At 38.7% G+C, this 12468-nt stretch overlaps 1 protein-coding gene across 4 annotated transcripts in view; it reads left to right on the plus strand.

The window, feature by feature from the left end:
* The first annotated feature begins 668 nt into the window (after positions 1–668).
* The window catches only part of LCMT1 (leucine carboxyl methyltransferase 1), an 84324-nt gene continuing 72524 nt past the window's right edge, over positions 669–12468 (plus strand). Inside the window, exons 1-4 of one of the 4 annotated variants that reach the window (XM_069106283.1) lie at positions 671–978; positions 3708–3816; positions 9363–9454; positions 10088–10209. In XM_069106283.1, the coding sequence (XP_068962384.1) occupies positions 3788–3816; positions 9363–9454; positions 10088–10209 (243 nt within the window). In that variant the 5' untranslated portion in view covers positions 671–978; positions 3708–3787. Of the gene's footprint in view, positions 1015–3707; positions 3817–9362; positions 9455–10087; positions 10210–12468 lie in introns of all 4 variants that reach the window. The other 3 variants (XR_011172095.1, XM_069106266.1, XM_069106273.1) reach the window with 3 other exon arrangements.

Raw genomic sequence — 12468 nt, forward strand, 5'->3', positions numbered from 1 at the left:
AAAGTTTTTTAAATGGTCTTATTGAGGGGAAAAAGAAAACATTTATTTTTTTAAAAAAACTTTGTACATAGTACAGGTATTAATACATATTTACTAGAAAAAATTCAAAGCACTTTGTTAATAGTAAAATACTGTTATCAGCATGTGAATATGTGAAATGTCAATATGTGAAATGCTAATAAAAGTCAAACTTTAAATATTATGAAGTACATAAGAAGGACTGGGTGAAGAATTTCTGCGTATTTTGACATTAAATGTAAATTGCACGTAAAAACCCACTTGTCACTTGTGGCTTTAAAAAAAAAAATCAGACATCTTTAAAGAAACAACACCAACCAACCACCAGAGAGCAGTACTTACAGGTGGGTCTCTAGGGAAAGTGACTTGTATTTTTTTTTTTTTTTTGTATATTTAAATACTAGTTAGAGTTATAAAACCTCGGGACCCAACTACCCTTCTGGTGGTCTCTCACCAAGTAGGAGAAAAAAGGGGGAGAAATCGGTCCCTGGGCTGGAAGAAGAGAAACTACAATTCCCAAAGGGCATCGGGGCCGAATCCTTGCGTCCAATTGCCCCACCCTAAGCGCCGTGCGTGATTCTTGTCCAATAACCATCCCCTGAAAGTCCGTGTAAGGAGCAGCGGTCCAATGAACACCTCAAAATAAGCAGGGTGAGGAGGAGCCAATGAGGGGGCCAGTTGCTGGTGGAGGAAGACGCCAGAGAACGACTTGGGAGCGCCCAGTCTGGGCCAGCCCCTCTTTTCCACCTGCTTACCCTGGTCTGGGAGTCCATGTCCCCACCCGGGAGCGCGCCTCTGTGAGCGCGCCCTGAAGCCCACCCTGGAGTCTAATGCGGAGACTGAACGGGAACCTCCCATGGCCTCCCGTAGCCTCCGGGAGCCCCCTGTCTCCAACGCGGACAGCGACACGGGGGACGAGGGCGTGCGCGGCACTTGTGATGACGCCTCGTTGTGCAAGAGGTGCCGAGGGGCCCGGGGACCCGCCCGGCCTTCGAGGTGGGGGGTGGGGGTGGGGAGCGTGGCGGCGGCGGGAGCGCCCGCGAGTGTAGTGGGAGGGGGCACGGGGGAAGGGCGGGGCGGGGCAGGAGGGAGCTGTCCCAGAGCCAGTCTCGCACCCCACGCTCCTCGCTGGTGCCCCTGGGAGTCCGGGCTCCGAAATTCCCCTTTGCATTATTCGTGATTTCTAGTCTGTAAAATGACGAATTGAACCCAGGCCAGGCAAGAACCGAGGATCCCAGAATTCCCGAGGGGGAAGGGACTTCAGCAGACATTTAGTCAAAGACAACCGAATGTAAATTTCCCCATCAGGAAGCACCATACAAGAGATTATATATATGTGTATGTATCAGAGTCCGAAGAGGGGGGACGCATCACGACTGCAGGCTGTCCATCCCACCCTCGGTGTGCTCTATTTGCTGTTGCTGTGCTTTCTGACTTGAAGCATAAACTTGGGTTGTTTTGTTTGTTTTGTTTTGTTTTTTGCTACTTCTACCCATTGCACCTAGTTCTTTGCTCTGGGAGCAAACAGAACCATTCAGATTCCCATTCCACATGACAGCCTTTCAGATACTTGGAGGGAGCTATCATTATCACCCCAGCCTTTTCTTCTCTAGGTTAAACACTCACAGTTTTTTCATCTTTTTGTCATTTTGCATGGACTCAGACCTCATTAATTTCGTGTCCTCTTTTGGAACTTTATTTATCAGCGTCCTTTCTAAAATGTGGTGCCCAGAACTGAGTATAGTATTTTAGATTTGGTCTCATTTGGGCAGGGTGCAGTGGGACTATTATCTTCTTATTCCTAACTCTGTGTCTCTCAAGGCAGTTCCATTGTTTAGCTCCCTTGGCTACTTTATCACACTGTTAATTTAAATTGAATTTATGATACACTAATAGTCCTGAGTCTTTTTCACATGATCTACTATCTAGCTACTTCTTTCCCATCCTTTAAAGTTAATATCTTGATTCCAAGTATGACTTCACAGTTAAGTATAAAATTTCATCCTAGAGTCAGGGTAGTTTTTTTTCATCTGTCAATATTTATTTGAATCCTGTCCTCCAGTGGGTTAGCCAACCCTTCTAGCTTTTTGTCATAGCAGTGTGACCCTGGGCAAGTTATTTAACCTCTTAGTCTCAGTTACCTCATCTGTAAAATTGGAATAATAATAATAGTACGTACCTCAAGGGTTGTGAGAAAAAAAAAATCGGATAACATATGTAAAGTACTTTGCAAACCTTAAAATGTTGTATAAATTACAGCTCATGAGGGATAGAGCCTGGATCTCTGATTTTATTTGTTTAGGGATATTCCAGGTGAGGAAATTCCATTTACCAATGTAGGCAGGCACCTTTTCTGCAACTTAGTATTAGAAAGTAACCTGGAACACTGAGAGGTTTAAGGACTTGGCCAAGGTCACACATTTAGTTTATGTCTAAGGTCTCTTCATCTTCAAGGCCAGTTTTCTAGCCATTACTTCAGGCTTTCTCTTCCTAGTTACCTCTCCTTAGCTATATTATTGCTTTCATTATTATTTGCAAATTGGATAACTTTATCTGTTTATTCAAATAATTGATCAAAATGTTTAACAGTTGTGAACACACCACTAGAGACTATCCACCAACTTGATATGGAACCATCAGTGACTATTGAGTATTCTTTGAGTTCTGCCATTCAGTCAGTGGTCAGGTGACTTATCTTGATCTTGAATATCTTTGGTATGCACTAACTCTTGGTTAACCATTTTTGTTCTGTTCTTTCCACTCCAAAGGGCATTTTCTTGGGCAGAGAAAACAAATACAGTAAGAATTAACAGCTCTGCCTTTGTCTTCTGTCATTTACTATTTTTTCTTCCCCAAGTAGCAGTTATGTCCCTTTTTTGATTCTCCTTTTTCCCCCAACATAGTTAAAAAACACACACATTTTTTGCTATCCTTGACTAGCTTCAAATAATTTTGAACTTCAGAAATCTTGACATACTTCACTTTTTTTTACATTCTTTTTTTTTTTTTTTTCTTTTTGGAGGGCAATTGGGGTTAAGTAACTTGCCCAAGGTCACATGGCTAATTTTTGTGTTAAGTGTCTGAGGCCGGATTCTCCTGACTCCAGGGCCAGTGCTCTATTCACTGCGCCACCTAGCCACCCCTGTTTTTTTACATTCTTTAAAAAAGATTTCTTTTTTTATGAACTGAACAAATATATCCATGTACAAAGAAGAATGGAAAAAGAAGATTCCATATGAAGCCATAAATTTCTAATGCAACTTATTTTTTCTTTTTGGAAGGGGGAAGGCAGGGCAATTGGGGTTAAGTGACTTGCCCAAGGTCATACAGCTAGTATATGTTAAGTGTCTGAGGTCGAATTTGAACGCAGTTCTTCCTGACTCCAGGGCTGATGCTCTATTCACTGCACCACCTAGCTGCCCCCTCATGCAACTTAAAATATATATATTTAAATTCAATGTTAGTTTTAAAACTGTCTTACTAGTCTGTCTCTCAATTTTCTTTTCTGTTCTGCCTTGGCACAACACTTTACATAGTAAAGAATTGCTGTGCTTTGTATTCTTTTTCTATAATCTCCCTTTGCTTCCTTCTTCTGTATATATTTTAAAATCTTGGTTGTTTGGTGAATTTTCTCTGAATTGACACTTTTAGAAAAATTCTGTTTTTCTTCTTCATTTTTATGTCCCCAGATTTGGATTTTGGACTTGGACTTGATTGGACTTGTTGAGCTCAAGGTTCCCCATAGCTGTAAAAGTCTGTGGTTTGCTGCATGTGGCTTTTGACTATTGAACCATATTTGTGAGTCTTGGTGATTCTTTTTTTTCTTTAAATGAGGTCCTCAGATATGGAATCACGGGGTTAGGCTGTTTGAATTGAGAGAGCAGTAGAATCATAGACTCTCAGGAACCAGCTAATCTAGTTTGTATCTGAATAAGAATTCATTTTTCCAATATCATTTGAAGACCTCTAGTGATCAGGAAGGCACTTTGCTGATGCATTCCATTATACTTTTGGATAGCTTTAATTGGAAGATTTCCATCTAATGTTGATCTCTAACATCTCAGTATTTCTAATTCTGCCCTCTGGGGGCCAAGCAATACATAATCTTTTTTTTAATCTTTTTTTATTTATATCTTTTGTTTTTGCATAGACTAAATTTTCCATTTGAAATTCTTCCCCCTCTCTTCTCCCAGAGAAGTATGCCATATAAAATTAAAAAAAAAAAAAAGGAAGAGAAAAATACTAGCAAAGCCGATCAGGCTGTTGGGAAAGTCTTCCACATCTGTGGATCCTCCATCTCTGCAGAGGAGGGGCCGAGCTAAAAGAATGGCTTGGCTCTCTACTTTGGGGTCAAGCTTGTTCCTTGGAATTTTGCAGCATCTTCTGATGCCAAGTCTAGTGCTTTTTTCACACCACCATGCTGCCTTTTGTTATAGGTAGGTTGCAAGTATGTAATATCTATTTTTATAGTGAAGCAAATTAAATCTTTAGTTATCTCAACAATAGCATTTTATAGTGCTTTGACATTTTCTGAGTTCTTTACAATATTAACTCTTTTTTTGTCTTCACAAAAACCATGGGAGATAGGTGCTATTGTTAGCCCCATTTTACAAATGGGGAAACTAAGACAGGCAGACATTAAGTTATTTGCTTAGGTTCATACAACTAGTAAGTCTCTGAAGCAGGATTTGAGTTCAGGTCTTCAGGATCCCAAGTTCTGTGTTCCACAATGTCAGTCATTTTGGGGAGAGGGAGTAATAATAATATGTTAATAGCAACTAGAGTTTACATATGATGCCTGCTGGGTGCCAGGCACTGTACTAACAGCTACTTTACAAGTTTCTCATTTGAACCTCAACTCTGGGACAGGTGCTGTTATCTCTATTTTACATTTGAGGAGACTGAAGCAAGCAGAGATTAAAGTGACTTGCCCAAGGTCACATAGGAAGTATCTGTACTGTACTGTCCATTAGAGAGCTGTCAGCTGGGTGGCATAGTGGATATAGTGCTGGACCTGGAATCAGGAAGACCTGAGTTCAAATCCAGCTGCAGATACTTACTAGCTGTGTGACCCTGACCAAGTCACTTAATCTCTTTCTCTCTCTCTTTTTTTTTTTTACTCAGTTTTCTCATCTGTAAAATAAGCACCTATCTCTCAAGGATGTTCTGAGGATCAATTGAGATAACAATTGTGAAATCCTTAACTTAGTGCCTGGTACATAGTGAGTGCTTTATAAATGCTCAGTATTGTTATCATTATCACCATCATCGAATGAAGGCTTCTAAACTAGGCATTAGTAGTGCTGAAGTCTTAGGTGGGTAGAAGTGGGATTGATACTTGTCCAAGAAGTGTATATTCTAGCAGCTGCCTGCCTCACAGTTCACAAGTTGAGGATCCTGGTAATAAGTTTGCATACATGAGAGATTTGCCAAAACATGAATTGTCTTTTTCATGGTATGTACACATTTGGTATTATGTACACAAAAAGTATTGTTCAAGTATCTCTAAATGCTCTCAAAAGTCCTTTCTAGCTCTAGATTGCTTTGGTATCTGTGGGCTGGACACTGCTTAGTGCTGTGAAAAGTTCAAAAGAAATGATATGGAATACAGTTTTTGTTCTTAAGGTACTAACATTCTAATGGGGCAGTCTGAACCTTTGTATGTAAAACAAACATTTGCAGACATTAAATGTCTACTATGTGCCAGGCACCATACCTGGAGATGGAATGTTAAATTGTGGCACCCACAATAAATGAAGTAGAAGTTTCACAAAAGGAGAGCTCATTGATAACTAAAGAGTTGTTGTTGAGTCATGGTCATTTTTTATGACCTCACGGATTATAGCACACCTAGCCCTTCTATACTCCACTGTCTACCAAAGTCCATCCAAGCTAGAGTAGACAGAGAAGGCTTCAAAGAATTGATGACAGGGTGGCTAGGTGGCACAGTGAATAGAGCATTGGCCTTCGAGTCAGGAGGACCTGAGTTCAAATCCAGCCTTGGACACTTAACACTTACTAGCTGTGTGACCTTGGGCAAGTCACTTAACCCCAATTGCCCTGCCTTCCCTCCTCCAAAAAAAAAAAAAGCAAAAAAAAATTGATGAGATATGAATTTAACCTTATAAGATAGGTTGGATCTAGATAAAGGAAAGGAAAAAGGAGGCATTTTAGGTGAAAGACATATTAGCAGAGTCACGGAGATAGTTTTCAGCATGACATGTGTAGCATTTGATTTGTGAGTAGATCTGTCTGATCATACTCCTGTCCAGATTGTATAATTGGAAGCAGTATTGGATAGAAAGGTTGGACCAAGTATAGACAGCCTTGAAAGCCAAGTAAAAGATTTTAAATGACTTGAAAGGAGAAGTCAGTTACTGCACATATATAATCCATATGAAATTGCTTGCCTTTTTAGGGAGGGAGGGAGAGAATTTGCACACACACATGTGCACGTGTGCGCATGGAGGGGAAGGATGAGGCATTGAAGTGCTATGATGTGTCAGCATTGTGTTTAAGACAAAAGTGAAATGGTCCCTGCCTTGGAGCAACTTACATTCTAAAATGGGAGATGGGTATGTGTGTGTGTGTGTGTGTATGTGTGTGTGTGTGTACATGTGTACACATACATAGTATATGCAGAATGAGCACAAGGTCTTTTTTTTCTTTTTCTTTTTGCTTTTTGGAGGGCAGTTGGGGTTGTGACTTGCCCAGAGTCACACAGCTAGTAAGTGTGTCAGTTGTCTGAGGCTGGATTTAAACTCGGGTCCTCCTAACTCCAGGGCTGATCCTCTCTTCACCTACTCGCCCCATACAAGGTCTTTTTGAGAGAGAATTTACTGGTGGAGAAAAAGGAGGCCAGGAAAGTATAGAAAGTATTGCTTGAGCTGAATCTTGGAGGAAACCAGGGATTCTAAGATGTGTAGTTAAGGAGGTACTTTCCAGGCATGGGGGACTGTCATTGCAAAAGACCAAGGAAAGAGGAGATAAGCAATGTGTATAACACTGAATAGTTAGACTCACAGTGTATGGAGAGGGGAGGAAGAAGACCGGAAAGGTAGAAGATTGAAGCAGTTTAAATAACAGAGGAATTTATGTCTGTTCTTAGAAGTAATAAGCATCTGCTGGAGTTTGAGTAGGGAGATTCATGTAATCTGATCATGTATCAGATTAGTCTTTTAAGAAAATCACTTCCTGCTGTGTATGCTGTACTCCAGACAAACTAGTCATGATCTCCCTTGTGTGTATCATCTGTCACCCAAGCCTGTAGTGCCTTCCTCAAACAAATGCCCTCCCCACTTTTGGGGTCAGAGATGAGCGGCCTTCAGAGGTTACTGGTTTACGGTGTCACTACAGATGGGTCAGAGGTTGCAGACTGTAAAGACTATTTGATTTGGCAAGTTGGAGATTATTGGTTACACTTTGAAAGAGCAGCTTCAGTGTAGTGGTGTACCAGAATTGCAGCAGGTAAAAGAATGAATATATAGGAAGCGAAGATAAATTCAAGGAGTTTGATAGGATATTTCACAAGATAAAATCAAAGGATGTTTTTTTATCGTGATAAGAATAGCTATATATAGATATTTATTTATTTACATATGTAGTGTTTGCAAACGTTAAGGTTTATAAAATGCTATCTGTGTTATTTCATTTGAGCCTTACAGCAACCCCATGAGGTAGGTGCTTTTTTTATCTCCATTTTACAGATGGGGAAACTGAGTCAGACAGTGGTTAAAGTGATTTATCCAAGCGAACAAATACCTAAGGTTGGCATTGAACTCAAGTATTCCTGACTCCAGTTTCTGAATTAAACATTCTATTCACTGTACCACTAGCTGCTTCATTTGGCTTTTTTGCTTAAAGATTAGAGAGCATTGAATGCTAAAAGGTGGAAGGGAATACTCTGCTGGTGAGGGAGAAATTGAAGATATTCAAGAGAGAGGGTTACTTTTGGGCATGAAGCTCTTAGAGGAAGTGGAAAGGAATGGGACCTAGAATATTAATATAATAGGTTAGCTTTTATTTTCCATTTGAATAAATATTCATTGGGGTATAAGGAATAACTGCTATGTGAAGACAGTTTGGGGCTCACGTATCTAGAAATAAGGTATAGTTAGGACATTTCTGTAAATTTAACAATCTTTATTGTTTAGTTGTTCAATCTTGTCCCACTCTTCGTGACCCCATTTGGGGTTTTTTTTTGGTAGAGATACTGGAGTGGTTTCCCATTTCTTTCTCCAGCTCATTTCACAGTTGAGTAACTGAGGAAAATAGGGCTAAGTGACTTGCCCAGGGTCACACAGCTAGTAGGTTTCTGAGGCTGAATTTGAATGTAGGAAAATGAAACTTAGTGATTCTAGGCTAGGTGTACTATCTACTGTGCCACATAGGTGCCCCACATTTAACAATAGTTCAGACTAAGTTTCATCTTTAATCTAGTAGGGGTTCTTAACCTTTTTTTTTGTGTCATAAAAACCTTTAGCAGTCTAGGGAAGCCTATAGATTTATTCTCAGAAAAGTGTTTAAATGTTTAAGATAGAATATATATGGTTACAAAGGAATTCAAATATATTGATTATACTTTTTTTCAAAATATAAAAAAGTTGGAAGACCCACTAAGTTAAGAACTCCAGTAAATCTAGTGTGACATAAATCCTCTAATGTCTTGAAAGAGTTAATTCAATGTCCAAAAATATCCATGTTTCTCAACATAGTGTTTGCATTTGAGAAAATCTGGTTCTAAAATATTTGTTTATTTTAGATTGAGTTAGATTTAGGAAAGAAATGTCTTTTGAAACAAATGTCTTACTGAAAACTTAACATTAAACATCAACATAAACAACTATACTTACTTAGTAAATTAATTTGAGAAGAGAAACCTCTTCCTCTGTGCCTGGGAATTGGAGAAAGGATGTAGTTCTAGTTATAAAGTATATACAGGAGGAATTTCACGCAGGATAGTCTGAATTTAGTATTGAAAGTGTGACAGTACTGATAGTGGGAACATTAGGGGAAGAACTGGGACATTTGGGAGAACAGAGCAAGTCTGGATCAATCAGGCTCAGTGAGATAGAGATGGATGAAAGAGTGAGGAGGAAGACGAAGAGCTCGTTTGGATTTATGGTCTTCCAAGTCAGTTTGACTCTTCCTCTGCCTTCAGCGGTACTGTCTGGTAAGGAAACAAGACTCCTGAGAAAGTAAACTTGTTGGTATTTTTTTGTTTTCTGATGTTATATAATTTTTCCTTGTGTGGCATTAGCTACATTCTAGACATCTCAAATCCAGACACTAAAGTTTAACTTTTTTTTTTTTTACCAAATCTCCTGCTTTTTGTCATCTTTCAGGTTTGCTGTAAGTGTTGGCTACTGGCATGACCCTTATATTCAACACTTTGTGAGGCTGTCAAAAGAAAGGAAGGCTCCTGAAATTAACAGAGGCAAGTTTAATATCATCAGTCATTTGTTAAGCTTCTTTTTGCTTTTGATATTGTGATAAGCACTGGATGGAGAGTTTAAATTAATGGCTAATTTTGTCAGGAAAAAGGAGACAGCTAGAAAATGTTCTTTGAAATAAGTACTTAATGTCTCACCAAACTTTTAGAGACAAAGGTGATATTAAGACCTCACATTGAGAGTGCCCTCAGGTTTGCAGAATATCTGTGTGGTTTTGACAGGTCGTTCTTTTTGCCAAATTTTTTGTAAGCATCATATTCCATTTATGGTGGTAATGCTTAGATCATATGGCGTACGGTAAAATAATTTGGTTAAATATTAATTTGTCTTAAGAGTAAAACACTAATAACTAAAATATTTTATAGCAATTATCTTTTAGGTTCACAAAGTATTCTTAATTCCTAATATAGTATTTCTTTATTTTGGTTAGAATGTCTTTGGATGAAGATTAGGATTTTTAATCTGTTGTTTTCCTCCATACACCTTCAAATATATTTCTGTCCCTGAAGAAAAATTCCTTAAGATGAAAATCTCATGTTATTTTCCAGTGTTCTGTGGATCTTATGTGTTTTGTTTGGGTCATTTGATCTAATTTTATTTCTTTGGAATTGTCCTAGGGTACTTTGCTCGGGTTCATGGTGTCAGTCAACTGCTAAAGGCTTTCCTAAAGAAGACAGAATGCAATTGTCAAGTTATAAATCTTGGTGCTGGAATGGATACTACATTCTGGAAATTAAAGGTGACTTAAGTATAAATGCTTGTCATGGTCCCTTTTAAAGTGACATGGTTCAGAGGTTCACAAGGCTAAGTATAATAATGTACTTTATGCCTGGTTAGGATTGATTAACATTCTGTGGTTTTGAAAGCACTTTCATAGACATTATCTCATTTGATCTTCACACCGTCCCTGTCAATGCACCTCATTTATTGTAAAAATGTTAAGTAAAGCCAACCAGTACTGCAGCCACATCTATCTTCATATTCAACATTTGGGATCTGTAGTTCTTCCTCTCCTGTCCTCACACCTTCCCTTTCTCCAACCACTTGCATTTTCTAGTAAGAGGAGGGAGAAAGTGGTTCATCCTTTGTGCTCTGGACTCATTATTGATCCTTGCTTTTAATCTGGTTTCATCTGCCAAGTGTGACTGTTCATTCTTATAGTTGTATGTATTATTCTTTCTGGTTCTTCCTTCATGCTGTATCAATTCCTACAAGTCTTCTTGTGTCTGAATTCCACTTCCTTATTAATTTCATCTTTATATTTGCATGCGTTCTGTAACTTATCAGAGCACTAAACTAGGAATTAGAGCACCTACGTTCTGGTTCTGGCTCTGTAAGTGACTTAACAGTCAATTCTGTTTCTATTTGTTGGCCTCAAGTTCCTGAGATATAAAATTAGGAAAATAATACTGGCTTAATTCAAGGTTGTTTTGTGGATCAAATGAAATAATATACATTAAAATCCCTTGAAAAAAGTTAAAGTTTCAGGGTGGCCAGGTAGCACAGCGAGTAAGAGCACTGGCCCCAGTGTTGGGATGACCTGGGGATCGAATCCGGGCTCAGATACTTAGCACCACACCCAAAAATAACTGGCTGTGTAACCTTGAGCAAGTTACTTAACCCCAATTGCTTATAAAAAAAAAGAAAAAAGTAAAAGTTTTATAAAAATTTGAAATATTGAGCTAAAATATTCTCTGGTTGTCTGAGCGTCAAACTTCCTAAGATCATTCTTTATTCAGGAAAATAATTCATAATTCCATAAAGTATTTAACCTTTGCCCCTTCCCACTATTCAGATGTCCTGCTTTTTTGATTGCCCAAAGATATGCCTTTCTTTAAATTATCTCTTTTATAAAAAGACAGGTGTTTTTTTTTTAAGACAATACTTTTAGCTCAGTTAAAATATCTTATTTTAGGGCTACTAGTTATGTGACCATGGGCAAGTTATTTTTCCTCTCAATTTCCTAAATAATTTTTTAAAATTATAATATACAGACAGTTGCTGACCTGCAAAGGTGGAACATGTTTTTAAGGGTTGGTACTATGGTTTTATCATGTTATCAGGTCTTAAAGCAATTGTTGATTCTAACATGAATAATACTTGATGTCTTTAGTGGGTTTTTTAGACTTTAGCTTTGTTATTCTCAGAGTGACAGCTGGGCTGGGTGTTCTGTTTTTATTCTCTTTTCTAAATATACTCAGAAGGAAAGAATTCCTTTAAAGTCTCCATTCCTACCTAGAAGCAACATTGTTTAAATACTTAAGAGTAAAAAGACTATCAAACTCAAGAGTTGAGAGGCCTTAGTTTTGTCTCACCTCTGCTGCTAACTAGATGTATTACATTATATAAATATATTTTAAATGTATTAGGTAAATCACATATTCCTATTTTTGGTTCAGTTGAAAGGTAGATAGTACTGAGTCTGAAATAAAAAGCTATTCTATATGTTGAACATTGGATTCTGGTGGAGCAGCTTTGGAATTGACACAGATATCTAATGAACTTCTAGGCTAAAATCAATTTGGGGTTTCATCTGTGAACAGGAACTTAGCTATAACTGGGACAAGGTGACTGAGGCTCTGTCTTGAAGAGGAATGGTATGTGATTCTTCCCTGGAAAAGAGGTTCATTGTTCCTTATTGGGGCTGTCCTGACATGCATTAGGCCTTCACAGTGCCTGGCCGCACACCCTGGGGCCTACTATACCTCCAGCTTTCATAAGATGAACTCTGGACAATGAGCTGTCTTCTGACACCTTAGTACCCACAGTTGGAATTGCTTCTGTGGTCCCCATTCATATGCCAACTGTTTCTGTCCTGGGTAAAAGAATTTGCAGTAGTACAGACTTTAGGTATTGCCCTAGTCACCTGCAAAATAAGGATTCGAGGTTTAAATCTGGCAATACCATGGAATGCTAAATTGTGACAACACATTATATCTCACAGGTAAACATTTGACAGTGGAAGAACTGAGGTTTAGAGAGGGAAATGACTGGGCAG

The sequence above is a fragment of the Petaurus breviceps genome, unplaced genomic scaffold (assembly GCF_028583685.1).
Source record: "Petaurus breviceps papuanus isolate PSGF00001 unplaced genomic scaffold, PetGlider_PUasm1.0 138, whole genome shotgun sequence".
NCBI lineage: Eukaryota > Metazoa > Chordata > Mammalia > Diprotodontia > Petauridae > Petaurus > Petaurus breviceps.